General features: G+C 41.5%; 1 protein-coding gene across 1 annotated transcript; it reads right to left on the bottom strand.

Moving 5' to 3' along the window:
* Nucleotides 1-3,879: 3,879 nt before the first annotated feature.
* On the bottom strand, nt 3,880-15,164 carry LOC140346287 (uncharacterized). Its single transcript, XM_072432352.1, has 17 exons — nt 14,994-15,164; nt 14,525-14,660; nt 13,326-14,039; nt 10,757-12,580; nt 10,583-10,669; nt 10,322-10,477; nt 10,134-10,250; nt 9,923-10,045; nt 9,776-9,832; nt 8,610-9,126; nt 8,412-8,563; nt 8,089-8,331; nt 6,615-7,218; nt 5,888-6,018; nt 4,646-4,699; nt 4,432-4,570; nt 3,880-4,331 (listed from the first exon to the last, which is right to left on the bottom strand). Exons 2-16 carry the CDS (start codon nt 14,585-14,587, stop codon nt 4,457-4,459), a joined length of 4,956 nt encoding a protein of 1,651 aa, XP_072288453.1. The 5' UTR covers nt 14,588-14,660; nt 14,994-15,164; the 3' UTR covers nt 3,880-4,331; nt 4,432-4,456.
* Between the last annotated feature and the right edge of the window lie 758 nt (nt 15,165-15,922).

A 15,922-nucleotide genomic window follows, 5' to 3' on the forward strand; every position in this document is an offset into this window, starting at 1 on the left:
ACCTGTGCTCACAACTGGAGCTCAGTTGGGTGAAGTGTCTTGCCCAAGGACACAAGCGCATCTTCATCAGTCATTACACAAGCACTTTTGTAAAACACTGGAGCACGCTTGCAGCACTTCAGCCCATCTGGCCAGCCGCTGCAGCTGGAGAGCCCGCTTATAGAGCTTGTATCTGGGTATGAGCAACAAGCGTCGCCCCTGGAGGTGTGGAAGTTGACTCCAGACTCAGGCCCAGGGTACTTATGGTGTCAGTGGTGCAGTGACAAATTGACAACTTCCCCTGTGGCTGAAAGCAAAGACCCAAAACACACACCGAGCCTTCGTCCTATATATCCTCTTTCTATTGTGTTTTTGTCCGGCGAACTCCCCTCAAGACATTCAGCTGCTGACAACTGACAACAGCCGTCAATTTCAGGACTGACAGACTTTTGAATGAAAAAGGTCCCCTGCAGAGCGCCGATATGCTCACACACACACACACACACACACACACCAGACTCACAGTGTTCCTCATCGGCTTAATGCATCCTCAGGGCATTTAACCTAACCTTAACCATGACATGTAGCTGACCCCTGCCCTGACCTGAATACCATAAACCTAAAACCCAAACGACTGCATGTGGTCAGTGCAAGCTCACATGACGTGACGTACATCCTTTAGAGTAAAACACTGGGCATCTTATTCTTTTTGGATAGGGATTGTGATGGGTGCATTTCTCTGACCATTATGTGTGCTGGAGACAAGCCTAGCTCACATTCAAAGGTGATAAAAGAGATGATTTCAAGCATTTGTTTAGATAAATACAACAATGTGAGTCTATTTTATGGTGAAGGTCAGAAATATTGGACCTTCATCTAAGATCTCTTAAAGAAATACAATATTATTCTGAAATCTTCTGAATATAATGAATTAGATCCTTGTATGTAAGATCAAATGTATTTCCGTTTGGATTATAAAATAATATGTGTGTGTGAGTGAAGGTACGTTTTATTTTTTTTACAAATATTTACTTAAATCAAAGCTAAATTAAAAATGTCATAAGGCAATACACTCCATTGTGAATAGGGATGTTTTCATTACGTAATGTTTTCATATAGAAATGCCAAACGGGGATTGTGGATATCTTATCATCTTTTTGGAGCAAATAAGATCGGACCGAAAATTAGCTTTAAAAAATCTAATTATGCCTCAATTTTTTTGATTTAAAACTTGAATAAATCAGGCTGAGAATAAGATGTCACCAAATCCTTCAGTATGTTCTATCAATATCTCATTAAGCTCAACATTGTGAAGTTTGTCGTGTGTCTTTATGTCCCTATGGGGGGGAAATACATACAAACATAAAAAGAAACATTTTTTCTTGTTGTGTCTCGCTTTAACTAGACTATTTAGTTAATCATCAGTAACCATTTTAACACTGCTTTATTACAGCTTATCACTGGTGAGTTATTCTGAAAAGCTTTACCTAAAATACAGTCGAAGCTTGAGTCTGTCGGACGCTCTGACAGCTCTGACGGGCCCTCCATATATCTCCTTGAAGCCTCATTTTTCACCCCCGTCTTGCTTTTTTCCCCTCAGTGATTCTGGCCTATATCTAAGAGTCAGGCTCACATCATTAACAAACAGCATGGAAACTTAATTAACAGTGAGCCCATTAACGTATGTAAACACGGCACAGCAGGGGCAGCGTGTATCATGTAGGCTGCAGTGAGTGTTAATAATGAAGATGTCTGATCCCCGGAGAGCGAAATGAGAGTCCTGCACTGGTCAAGCTCCTATAGGCTGACAAACTAGGGATATATATATGTAATTTGTCTCTAAAGATGCGTACAATCTGGTTTAAGTAGAGATTAGAACCAGTTTTCATGTAAGATTTGACACTGACCACAACTGTACCACAGGCGCAGTACATCAAAATGTAAAGTGTTCTGCATTTGCATAACAAACATCATGCATATCAGGAAGACTATATTGTAATAAAGTGGTTTGATTTTGATAGTTTTATTCAGTATTTGAGCAAGAAAGCTACTATAAGTCTCGAAGATAACGCTCTTGAATAAGCCACCAAGACAGTCATAAAGAAGGTTTAACAATAGCCTATAATAATGTGTATGAATAAATTAAGTTTAAATCACTTAACTCACAAAACTAGTCGTAATCTTGAATGCATTTTGCCTATATATTGTGTTATAAATTGGTATAGAACATTTCCTGGGGGCTCACACCGTATCACACAAATAGCTTTAAGTTTATATATAACTATCTATAGGGTAGACCACCTGTCCCTCTTTTGAGTGTCCCTCTCATCATTTAGGCCTCTGTTCTACTTATTTAGAGAATGTCCCACTTTTCATTGATGTCCCATGGAATTATATAAAAATGCAAGTGAAATTTACACAGAAAACATGAGGATAAATGGAAATAAAAGCTTTTTTGGGTGGTATTCAGGGTTGTAAATATTGACACCTACTGCTACTTCAATATCAATTATGATGACACACTTTATTCTGTCCCACCACATTCAACATCTTTTGCTTCAATTCGAGAGGTAGATCCAGGACCTTAACATTGTGCTTGTGCCTTATCGACTGTGACACTGAGGCGCGGCTTAAAAGGTGAGGACATTTTGTAAAGTACAGAGGTGAGTCGGTTCTCATTTCGCCTGCAGTGCGCTCACGGTGGACCTTTTCCCCTTGAACCACTTGCACTTGAGCGCTCCCGGTGCTTTTCTGCTGATCACGGCGAGCCACGGTTTTCTCCTCAGCGGACAAAGATGCCGAGCACAGCAGGTTATTTCAGTTCCAGGTTCCACATTGAGCAGAGAGCAGCCGAAAGAAGATGCCAGGAGGGTTTAATTACCTTTGTATTAACATCGACTGCTCTAATCGGGCTCTGATCTGGTGAAAACGAGCAGGATTGTCTGCCCTCTAGTGGCGGAAACTCGACATGATCCAATCAGGATGTAAACAGGCCCACAGCTTCAATAAATACATTAATAATTACAAAACTATAATTGTTGCATTTGAATGGAATTGGAATTGTTTTCTATTTTTTTTAACTCTTAATGTTAAAAAAAAGTGAAAAAAAAGTTCAATTCTTATAGTCTTATATAGTCAATTTAAGTCAACATAAGACTCTAGACTAGGCATGTCTAAACTACGGCCCGGGGTCAAATGCGGCCCTCAGACTCATTTCTGTTGGCCCTCCGGCTTCCTGCTGTTGTATTTTTACTTTAACATTTGGAAACATTCAACCATTGTGATGTTATACCAACCTAATATTAATGTTCCAAGTCTTAGTAAAGGTGTGGAGGCTCATCCAAACAATATCAAATGCAAAACCTCACTTCAATAAGTAATAATTCGACATTGTCAGGTAGTTTGTGGCCCTCTGCTCTAGACAGAGGCATTTAAAACAACAATTCCCTCTGTGGTGACAAATGATATACAACCCACACATTCATTTGATTTATGATATAAAGATTTATTCTCTTGATAATTAAGGACTCCATGTGAAATAGATGTCGATAGAAAAATAATTCTAAACCCAAAGTCCCAAACATACATAATTAGCATAATACGATTTATACTCGTGTATAAAACAATATATGAGGGTGCATGATATCTACAGCCATATAAACTCTATACAAAATACATAGTTTAAGCAGTACATATAAGTACACCATTGGCAGATAGTCTTTTCTTATCTACATTTTAATGAAAATAGCAATGATACTTTCTTTTCTTATATATAATGATAGTGTGCAACTTTAAGATATAATGTACTGTTTTGGGAGTTATGAGCAAAAGGAAACTGATGTCTTTGGAGTATTTTTCACATATTTGGCTTGAAATGTGTAAATCAAGTGCCATGGTACATCTTCTTCACATTATGTTGCCAAATCCTATGACATTTTGCACCGGATGAAAATTCCAAAACAGTCTCTTCTTGAACACAGTGTAAACTTGCCGCAGTGGACGACATCGCTCTGACAGATTGTAGTTACAGTATGACATCTTCAAAAAGTGTTCTTGGCCTCGTTGTAAGGTGTGATCCAGTTTATCTGTATTTAGTGTGGCAGCCAACGACGAGGTACAGTATCATCCAAAGGGGAATGTCAGCTCTCATATAAAACCATCTCCTGCGGCAGATATACGGTAGTATTTTGACTTCAAAAATGATCTCTGCCAAAAGTGGACAGTGTAAGTTCACTTTTCTGTGCCTGGTCGTCCTGGAGGCTGGCGGGTGTAAGTCCCTGCAGTGTGAAGGTGCCTCTGTTGTTCTTGACGGAGGTTAGAAAAATCCCACAGAGAGCTGCAGCTATAGATGGCTGTACAATGGAAGGACGCGCCAGACACACAGAGCATTAACAACATATAAAAATAGTTTTCAAAAAAGTGTAAAAACTAAGTGAGTAGGCAGAAACGTACCACTAAAGGCGTAAAGTTTGTTCGGTCAGGCTTTTTGGATGTACATTGTATGGACACAGTTAGAGCTGAGGCCGTTGGATCCCAGCGTCTGCACACTGATTTTAATGGGAACGCTCAGGTTTACATTCTCAAGGATACACTGTGGGGGGTCAAAAAACAACATGTTAAATATGAAAAGAGCCTATTTGTTTAATAAAAAAAGCATCGAACGTACCTTAGTGCATGCCGAACTCATGACAGATTTGTGGAACACTCCGTCAACCAACACCTAAGAAAGACATGAACTAGTCAAGACATAAAAACATGTCCCGAGACTCTTTTAGATGCATTTTGAGCTGGTTCACACGAGTACAGAAGAGGGAAGAGGGTGGTGAGTGTAGAACGGTCCAATCAGACCGATCAGACCGACTGAGGCTGTAACAGGACATAAGACGAGATGGAGAGAGTTTGAGTTTGTAGGTGTGAGAGAAAAGGATGCAGAGGATATTGCTCTTACAGAGGCTTTAAGTGACTGTTTTAAGCCTGTGCAATTATTCAGTCATCATTCATTTTCTACCGCTTGTTCCAGTTAGAGGTCGGTGGTGACTGGAGCCAATCCCAGTGACTTTGGGCCTTAGGCGGGGTACATCCTGGACAGGGGCCAGCTTGTCACAGGGTTAAACACAGACGCACAGACGAACATTCACTCTCACATTCACTCACTAGGACCAATTTAGAGTTGCCATTTTTTCCTACATATGTCTTGGATGAAGCAGTTTTTAGTTTTTTTATGTTTATATTGTATTTTTACACTACTCTTACTACTTACTACTATCTGAACACTCATTGAGGTGGTCTTTTAAAGCCGTTTCATAATCTAACGCCACACACAGATAAACTGAAACATTTAAAATTCATCTGTCCTCTGAGATTATAACCCGTTTATCTGTCAGTGAAATGCCTTTGTATATTGACTGGTAGTAGTTTATTTTGTGCTTTGAACATACAACGTGCAGTCTGCAAATCAACTATATCATGGAATTTGAGTAATTTTGACTGTATAAATACTGCATTAGTGTAATCTCTAAACTCTGTTCTATTGACTCATTTCATTGGGTTTGTTTGTTTTTTTGTATGATTTGGTTTTGGGCGTTTTTAATCGATCTACAGCCAATCCTCTGTTTTAGTAAAAGCACATGGTTTCGAGCAGAATTCAGACTTTAGAGAAAGAAATGTGAATATTTTGTCGTGTGTTAAAAGGCACTGACGAAGCATGTATTGTAAATTAAGATTGAAAGAGTTGAAAATACTATGTTTCTCACTACGACTTGAACTGAATGGGTGGATTTATTTGAGTATGTTCCACTTCAGCGTTTAAAACTGAGATGAATGTGCAGGTTTTGTCACATCCATACATATCAACGCACAGATGATCCTGGGAGTCAAGGGCCATCCTGGGAGTCAAGGGCCAGCTCACCCTGTATCCGTACACAAAGGTGCCGTTACTGCAGCCCAGTTCGTCCAGCGGCGGTCTCTCCCATCCGATCATTAGGCCACTCACGCCCACCGCTTTAATGACCTCGATGGATCGCACCTCAGCGGGGGCCTCTGCGCAGGAAGAAACACACAATTTAAATTAATTTGAAGTCTCGTTGCCCGTTTAAGGTGAAGTTGCGCCGGTTTGTTTCTCCCTCTAAAACAGGCACGAGAGGACCCAGAACAATAAGAGCTTGTTAATGATTCTGTTAAGGCCTTAATAAATGCATTTACAGCATCCCTAAGTTGGTTTTTGTAGCGGGCATAGCATAATCTGAGCATTAAAAAGCCTTGCTAAATTGTCCGTGTGCGCTCAGAGTATTAACTTAAAAGGATGAACACAAAACTAGTTTCAATTTACTATGAAAATGAAGGACCCAACAAACAAAGCAAAGCAGATTAGTGATTCTCAGCTGGCCTCACAATGGGGCCATATTTAATGCCAGACGTTCTCTCTTAGAAGCAAACATTTTAATGAATCATAAATTGCGTTTTAAGAACAATTTTTACAGCGCCCTAATGGAATTCAAGCGGATTTTATCGTTTTATGCTATTAAAACTGCATTTATGTTTCACTTACGCAGAACAAGGAAACCCCACCACCACCACCACAGACCCACCAGTTGAAAGCCACAGATTAAACATGTATTATTCATGCGGGGAATTACCTTGTTTCATTCTAGTGGGTGTTCTGGCTTTCTCCGCGCAGCTCTGTGACTTTTTGGCCGATGTGAGCGGAGGCGACGCGAGACTGCCACCGACATCCGCTTGAGAAAACACGGTGACGCTGGGACTTCTGCTCGGGCCCGTTGTGTCGGGGGCCGCGCCTTCGGGAGCGTCAGGGCGTTTGGGCACGTCACGGTCGGTAGTTGTCGGGGCAACGCGGGGAAATGTAGTTTTGTTTTGCAACGGGGAAGGCTTTAGTTCTTTGATAGACAAGTCGGTAGTATGTGGCGTTAGTGTGGATTTGCTCTGTACGGCACAGGAAGTTGAAACATTAGACGATGCCCGGGACACGTTCGATTGTTTAAATGCCTGGGCGACTGGGCTGAACGTAACAGTGGCAGATCTAGATACAACGGCATTGAAAAGCTTATTATCTGAGTGTACAGCTTTGGGTTGGCTTGAGGAAGCTGCGGTGTGGTTCATGTTGGCTGTTGAGTTATAAACAGTTGTTTTTTGCATCTGTGGCGCTGTGGGGAAGGCAAGAGATTGTGCTGAGAAGGACAGGCCTTTTCTGGGCTGCGGTCCTCTGCCTCTGCCGGCTGGAGCCTAAAAGAGACAGAAAACATTTGATACATGTTTTGGGAGATTCAGGTATCATAAGTAATGGGCTGGAGCATAAAACGAGACTACACTGGTCAAACAAAGTCTAAATTTAATTAATTAAATTTCTTAATTTATTTTTTAAACATAAAACAACAAAAACATGACCTGAACTGACATATCCAAAGAAAGAAAGAAAGAGAAAGAAGGAATATATAAAAATATATATATATATATATATATATATATATATATATATATATATATATATATATATATATATATATATATATATAAATAAAAAAATATATATATATATATATATATATATATATAAATAAAAAAAAATATATATATATATATATATATATATATAAATATATATTTAATAAGTATTATTAACACGATTATTTATTTTGTACTTTAAGACATTATTAACCTAATGATGGTAAAAAAATAAATAAAAGTTACTCTCTATGTTATAATAGAGAGTAGTGTAGTTTATTTTAGATGAAAAACTTTGGACTTAATCATGTCTTTATTATAAAATGTCTTTACTACTAAACAGGTCTGAACCAGCCCTAAAGACCAAAACAAAGAGAAACAGAAAACATCTAGTATTAATATCAGGGGAGTTGCTCTTTGGATGAAAAGGCTAAATACAGCAAAGAAGGCCATGAATAAACATGAATAATCTTATGTAGTTAACGTTTTAGAACAGCCCTGTAGCACAGAAAAAGTCTCAACCAGGACTAAGATTAAGGTTCAGATATACTTTAGCCCAGACTACTCCATGTACCACAGTTTAAAACACGGGTTTAAGTTCACAAATATTTGAAATGACTATAAATGATTCAAACCCAGGAGGCCGTCTACCTGAAAGCTGCCGAGTAAAGTCTTCTGCAGTTGTTCCTGGAGGCTCATGATCTTTTCTGGACTGCTCAGGCTCTTACTTGGACCAAAGCAGGTGAGCGAGGAGGAGGAACCGGCGCCGGAGCAGAACCCGCTGGACTCTGTTAACCGCGTCAGGTCTGGGGAGGACTTGGCCTTCACGTTCAGCTGTGGAAGTTCATTTATCTTTAGCGCCGAGCCTCTGGCAGATCCTGGAGAAAGCTGATGCTGTAGATGGAATAAAGGCAAGTTGAATATTTTAGATCAAAATGTATGACAGTTCACATCTTTTTAAAAAATTTGTGTACCTTGGTTGAGTTTGTGTGGCTTTTCTGTGGCGCGGCAGGTGATGTGGAAACCAGGATTTCATGTAGAGCCTTTTCCAGCACCGGACTTGTGCTACGATTTAGTTTTCTTCCATAGATTGAAGGAGAAAGTAGATTGAAGGAGAAAGACGAAACTGTGGGACATTTTTTTTAAATATTTACTTAAAAAACAGCAAATGCTTTTCTCAAATGTTTCAGTTATTGTTACATTTACCTGGGAGCTGTCTTTGGGCGATGTGGACCCGAAGACTTCTCGATGTTCTGGCAGTGGAGAAATGGACTTTGGGGAGAAAGTCTTTACTGTTGGACTCGACTCATGACTCATTTTACTTGTGCCGTCTCTGGGTGAATTTGCAAAGGTGCTAAAAGTAGATGTAGCCATGGAAGAGCTCCTGCCGCCCCCATAGATTGTACTTTGAGGAGTGAATTCGCTTGTCTGCTGCAGTTTTGGCGGCTGACTTGAACAGGGCTGATCGTGAGTGAATCTCGTTGCGTCCTCGAACGTCACCGTTATTTCAGGGGTGAATCCTGTGGTGAATGTGGAGGCGTAGCTCTGCAGGGCGGGGTCGGCGAGCAGCTGCTCCACTTGCTGTTTGAGGATGTAGTCGATGCAGCCGTGTTTCTGCGCGATTTTGGTCATCTGAACCAGCGCGTGGTTCCTCTCCTGACACTTCACCACCAGACACGACAGCTTGGCCTGGACCAAGTGTAAAACATAGATTCAGAAGTATAACTGACCAGTACAGTAAATAACAAAGGAAGTAGTGACAATTTTGTATAAAAAATATTATAAAGGAAGAAAAATACAATTTTTTTTTTTTTTTTTTTACCAAGGCTTAATTTGTGATGTTAAATATGCTTTTTGGGTGTTCTGTAAATGTTGTTTCAGATTAAAAAATATGTGTCGGTGGAACACTTGATACACAACACGATATATTGCAATTAGAGATATATTGAGACGATATTTTCACGTTTTAGCGAATATCGGCTTTTGCTCTCCAGCATTAGTTGTGATTTGATTTGACCTGATCAACAGCTTAAGGAAAGACATAAAGCATTATTTAGTGCGATGATGGCATTACACAATATTTGAGCAAACACTGCTTAAGTTAGTAGTAACACCGGGTTGTGGATTTCTCAGAATATAATTGTTTTAGTTAAATATACATTTTTAATCATTTCTTTTAATCCCCATAATAACACTATTATACTTTTACTATGCTGTGAAAACTAAAGGACAGTAATTAAGTTTGTCATAATTTCAAATCATATTGTTTTGGGGAAAATGATCAAAATCTGCCCCACATATCGGCAGCTTTGGCTTCTAATATTAGTCTTTTTCTCACCTTTAACGGCGCAACATTCATATCAGCCTGACTTTTCTTATGAAGCAAAGCATCATACTGCAGACAACAACAAAAAAACGTCATTTGTAAAAGTCACATATGAACAAAAGGCAAAAGAATAAATAAGTAATAATTGTGGCGACCCACTTTGGCTCTGATGTCGCTGTAGCGCGTCTGCAGCGAGACCAGAGCGGCGCCGAGATCGTCTCTGATGCCCTGGCCATGTTTTAAACTGATGTACTCCGAGTTCAGCTCCTGCAGGGCCACAGTCTGCAGCCACAACAAAATGACCATACATCCATTAGAGGCAGAGCAAAAGCATTCATTTCTGAGATGACACTGAAATAGAACTAGATACTTTAGCTTTCAGTTGAGCGGTCAGTACGTTGTATTGCTCGACGATTTGTGTCTTCAGAGCGAGCGCTTCATTCTTTTCCCTGCTCAGACTTGTCCATCTGTTCTGGAGCTCCGTCACCTGCAGCATTTGCACGTTACAGAAGCAAAATGACGCTAACGACACATGGATTGTTGATTAGTTGTCTTCACCTGCGCCTTCAGACTGTCGCGCTCCCTCCTCGATTCCTGGAGTTGATTGGATTCGTCAGCGACTTTGAACAGTCGGTCGGCAAACTGCGAGGCTCTCCTCTCCGCCTCGTCCCTTTTGCTTTCAGACTGAAGTAATTCACTCTGCAGTCTTTGTCTCTGTGTGACAAAAAAGAAAAACAGTACAATTATTTTAGCGATTCATTGTGTTACAGTGAAAATGCGTTAATATTCCGCGTGCAATTCATAACGTTGTGTCCAGACCTCTGCTTTTGTTTCCTCTAATTCATCCTGTGATTGTTGGAGTTCCGCTGACAGTGTTTGAATCTGCATCAATGACTCGTTTTGATCCTGTTTGTTGAAAGAAAAAGGAAAAAAAAAAATAAGCTCAAATGATGTATTACTAAAAGGCAAAACCATGCAGCAAATCAAACACACCTCCGAGTTATTCTGATATCCATATTGCTCTTCATAGTCGCCTGGATATGCCGGGTCCATTGCGCTAGTTTTACTTTGACTTGGGGATGTGGCTTCAAGTCTGTGGTGCTCCTCTTGCAGTTGCTGTTTTAAAATTGTCATCTGATTTTCCTCTTGTTTTAAGCGCGACACTGAAAAGCCAAGTCTCTTCTCCTCTTCTTTCAAACCCGAAACCACTTTTTGCAGCTTGGCACATTCCTCTTCCAGGTTCGTATGTAGATGCTCCGTATCTTTTTTTCCCTCTAAACGTTTCAGGTGACTTGAAAGTTCGTCTTTTTCCTGTTTCAACTTGAACACTGCTCGGCTTAGCTGTTCACTTTCCCCGTGTAAACTTTGTATCGACTGTAAGACCTGATCCCTTTCTTTTATCCCGCTCGAGATGGATTCCAAAATTGTGTCTTGCTCCTTTTTCAGATTGGGTACAGCTTGAAAAAGATGCTCCTTTTCTTGTTGGAGACCGGCCAAGGACCTGTGAAATTGGTCTTTTTCATCCTTGAACCCGCACACCGCCCGGCTCAGCACCTCACGCTCTTGTTTAAGCCCGGCCAAAGATTTAAAAATATGATCTTTCTCCTCCTTAAGTCCCCACACCTCCCGAGTCAGACGCTGCTTCTCCTCCGTCTGCGCTCGAATCGACTGAGCCACTTCTTTTTGTTGCGATGTTTGGCTTGTAATTCTCCCCGTGAGGTCTTCTTGTTCCGTTCTGAGGCTTTGGACCAACTTGGTCAACCGATCTACTTCTTCACTCATCAAAATAACTTCTGAATCGTCCGTGGACTTGCCTGTTGTTTGCGTCGCATCATTTATAACTTCGTGCTTGGACGTAAACTGCGGCTCTCTATCACTTTCGATGACACAGTTCACCACCAGGTCAACGCATTCGTCGATGTTGTCTTTCCTAAAAACAGTTTGTGTGTGCTTTGATTGAAATCCAAACAGTTTCTTTCGCCTAATGTCCTCCTTCAGCTCTTCGTGCTCCAACAACTTCTGCTGCAACTCCATAATAGTATTCAAATCGTCCTCTGTCTTTTTAGTAAGCTCCGTCGCCAAACAAGCCTGTTCGTTGATCTCCTGTTGCTGCCTCGCTCCGTCTATCTCCAATCTACAGATCTGTTCCTTTACTTCACTGCGCTCGGCCCTCATTTCTTCATCTCTGAGTTCAATGTGGTCTCTAAGTTCTTGTATTCGCTCCGCCAAGGCTCTGTTTTCTTCATTTAACGCCTGGACGAGATCATCCGACCCAATGCTGAACCGAGCACTGTCCTCCAAAGCGGAACTTTCGAACATCGTATCTTTTGAAGAATCCTGCCTCAAGCTAGTTTCCTCTTCCTGCTGCCGTATTTGTGATCTCAAACTCGCGTTTTCTAGTACAGCCAGATTTAATTGCTCGTTTGCTTGCTGCAGGGCCTCTTCAAAGCGGTCACGTTGTTCTTTAATGAAATCAAGATCTCCTCCTAAGACCAAGCTGCGATAGGCTTCCCTCAAGGCATCCGAGTCCTCCCCGGGGCCCTCATCCAAGTTCAGGACGCCGTTATAGCACCACGCCCCCATTCTCAACTCGTCTATCGTCTCTGTTGTGAGCGTGAGCGATTGGAAGCTCGGGTTCGACTGGGATCCGAAGTTGCCGAAAGGGGTTTGCGGTCCGTTCGTGGTTTCCAATGAGGTTTCGGATTTGGCAGCTGAGGAGGAATCCACTGGGCCGTTTTGGGAGCGCTCTGCTGCTGCCTGGTGGTGATCGGGCAGAACTGCAGAAGGACTTGGCTGTTCTTCGTCACTGATGTGGGCCTAAACGCAAGAGCAGAACGTGTTATGATTCAGGAAAACATAATGCAAACTTGAACAGAAGAAATCAAAGTGAGAGATGTCACTATCATTGATTGGGTTTCGAGTGATTTGGTGCTAAAGGGCTATAAAAAATAACCAGGAAATTGCAACTTTAACTGCCAAAAACGCATTAAAAGAATCTCAATTGTGATCACTCACCACAATGTTCCAGAACTAGATTTCCCATTTCCGTTTGCCCCATAGTTTCTTCTATACAAGTTAATTATAAAGTTTGAAAGTTTGCTAGAGGCTAATCAGCAAACTAATGAGAAGACGACACATAAATAAATGTATAATGTATTTTGGGTTTTAGGTTTTATTTACTTTTTATTACAGTCGCTTTAGGGACTGATTTGACTGTATATTGTTGTATGTGCATTGCTCACTGTACGTTTTTTGAGTTTTATTATTTTATTCTGTGTATTTGTGAAGTACTTTGTGACTTGAGTCTGTGAAAGGTGCTATACAAATAAAATGTACTTACTTAAATATGATTTTTGAATTCAAAATAATCCAACATAACTGATTAGCCTATTGTGTTTTTTAAATTATTTTTGGTGGTATTGTAAAACGATCAATTATTCACAGCCAATCTCCAAAAAAAAACATAGCTTTTTGCATTATACAGTTTTCTCACTAATTTGCTTGTCACACAAATTCAAATTCTCTTCCTGTTTCTAATCACACCCTATAATATGCCACGCACCTTCTGAATGCACACATCAGCGTTGTTTGGCAGGTTGTCGGCGTCTCGAAGGCTCTGCTGTTGTCTTTGGTTCTCCTCTCTCAGCTCCTCCACCTCCTCCTCCAGTGAGACTTTGGACAGATTCAGATGGTCGATTTCGCACTTCATCTCCTCGACTTTACAGCCCCAGAAATGGCTGCTCTCCTGGGCCTCGTGCAGCTGCTCCATCAGCGCTCGGTGTTCGGTCATGGCTTTCTCCTCCCGCTCCAGCAGCACCCTGAGGTCCTCCTGCAGGCTCAGTATAAAGCCCTGGAGCCTGATCTGGTCCGAATCCTTGTCCTTGCCTCTCTCGTCTCCTAAGCTTTTCGTCCACTGCTTCTTCCGCTCCTCCTTCTTCTCCTCCTCTCCTTCCCCTTCTCCTCTCAGCGATGGCAGCCTGTCCTCTTCCTCCCAGGGTGCAACAGAACCGGCCGTGATCCGGACTGGTCCCATCGCGACTAGACCGGTAGCCGCGGTCACCGTCATGTCCAGTAGTTGCTTCTCTAACGTGTAGACCCGGTTTTGTAGCGTCTCCTCTCTGTCCCGACCCTGTTTGAGCTTGTGCTGAAGTTGGCTCTTGAAGCTCTCGAAGTATTGAGACTGACGAATCATTTCATCTTCTTTCGCCTGTAGCTGCCGCTGACATCGATGCAGCCGCTCCCTCCAGACCTTCTCCACCTGCTCCTTCTCCCGACTCTGGAACAAAAGGGAGGAAAAACATGTAAAACGTTTATTCATCTCCATTTCCTGAGATTCTGCTTTGTAATCTCGGGAACATGGAGCCTTAACCGCCAAGAAAATCCTGAAAAACTAAGACTTTTAGAAATGTTGTTACCATGAAACATACTAAGTTGAAGGCCAAATTCAGAGAAATGGACGGACAAACCTTTACTCTAGCATGACAAACATTTCAAGAAGGGGTTAGTTTTGAAATACATTTGCATAGTGTTCTCTGCCTATTGTGTTGCAGCAGTAGACGTTATGCTTTCTTCTGGTATTTCGTATTAAACTGCAATATACCAGTACATAAATCATTATTCTACATTTTAGTAAAACCACAACATTGATCTTGGATATGAATAGAAACTGGTCAATTGAAACTGCAGAACTGATCACATCCCTTTTTTCACCACAGCAAGCGGTGGCTTTTCATTTTTATTCAACATATTCATATTCCATACCATGGTCCGGACTTCCTCCCTGAGCACATGAAGCTTTTGATCCAATCTCTGGGACTGTTGCATGCTGTGTAGCTGAGATGTAGCCGCTAGCTTGTAGAGCAGGAGTCTCCTCTCTGACTGCTACAACCGTCTGATCCTAAAAGCACAAAACAGATGAGGTGAGGTTAAGTTACAAGTGCAGTTCAGCGGACGCGCAAACGTTAGCATCAAGTCCAAGCACGACTTACAAGGAAAAGCAAAGGACACATGGATGTAAAATGTCTCTTTGTAGCAGAGAGTTCCAGGAAACATGTTGACAGCGACAGGCTCTCGGTGGAGTGTGCACCGGCGCGAGGTGTGTGGGTTACGTGATATCACCTGGGCCAAAAGTGAGGATATGGTGGCAGCTGTGTGTGTGTGTGTGTGTGTATGTGTGTGTGTGTGTGTGTGTGTGTGTGTGTCACTGGATCCTCTGCAGCCGGTCACTCACCTGTTTGTCAGAGAAAGGTCTGAGTGAAGCCGGCACTCAGGTCTGGACTCAAGAGTCTGGATTAGCTTCTATCCTCTGCTCCATCGATGAAACTGAATAACTCCCAGAATCCATCAGGTCTGGCGCAGTCATTTGATCCTGAACAGGCCTGATCGTTTGCAGCGGACACTCTGTAAACAGGAAAGAATAACATAAAAACAGATAGAAATCGCACGAGTAAAGTAAAGACGATAAGAAGAAGAACAACAAAAAGACAGAAAATGAAATCATCTATTATTAACCGCGTGAGCAGCTTGGTAGCAATGGCTGGGCAGTGGCATCTCTCAGGTTTCCACAACTCCTACTCGTCTCTTTCCTTTCTGGCCTGTGCTACAGTACCAAGTTTCACCAGTTTAATATGTAAGCCAGGTTAAAAATGAGATAATCCTCAAATGAAACAATTAACGGCATTCACAAAAGCCAAAGAACACCCGCTGTTATCATGAAACTGTTAAACATTACACATTTTTAAAACATTCTCACCGTTTAATTCTCTTTAGTTTCCCCGTCCTGTTCTGTCCTGTTTTTGCCAGAATGCGCAGACTTTTTCCCCGAGCGCTGGTGGTCTGTGTTGCGGTATCCTTAGAGACACTGCAGGCGTTTTGCCAGATTCCTCCTGATCTGGTCGGCTCAACTCTCACTCCATCTTGGCTCTGTCCTCCACTTTCACTCATCTCTTCTCTCGCTTTCCAACTAGTGGCAGTGGTCAGTCTCTGTAAAAAAACTATCCACTATAAATTTATTTTTTTCTGTTATTCGATGCCCAAAGTACTTGCTGAGATGTTTAGGCTGTTTTTTTTTTTTTTTTTTTTCTTTTTCCTTAGTAAATCTGTTCATGTAAAAATGTGTATAAAAATTGCAAATGCACGATTATCAAAACGGCCATTGGG

This window comes from Eucyclogobius newberryi, unplaced genomic scaffold (assembly GCF_026437365.1).
Source record: "Eucyclogobius newberryi isolate DKJ021-1_F unplaced genomic scaffold, fEucNew1.0.hap1 SCAF_11, whole genome shotgun sequence".
Classification (NCBI taxonomy): domain Eukaryota; kingdom Metazoa; phylum Chordata; class Actinopteri; order Gobiiformes; family Gobiidae; genus Eucyclogobius; species Eucyclogobius newberryi.

Excerpts from the sequence above, each read along its gene's own strand:
- LOC140346287 (XM_072432352.1), bottom strand. The coding sequence starts at position 14,587 with ATGCAACAGTCCCAGAGATTGGATCAAAAGCTTCATGTGCTCAGGGAG. Across the intron at positions 12,581-13,325 it reads CTGATGTGTGCATTCAGAAG|GCCCACATCAGTGACGAAGA; the intron begins GTGCGTGGCATA and ends TCTTGCGTTTAG. Across the intron at positions 9,833-9,922 it reads ACAGCGACATCAGAGCCAAA|TATGATGCTTTGCTTCATAA; the intron begins GTGGGTCGCCAC and ends TGTTGTCTGCAG.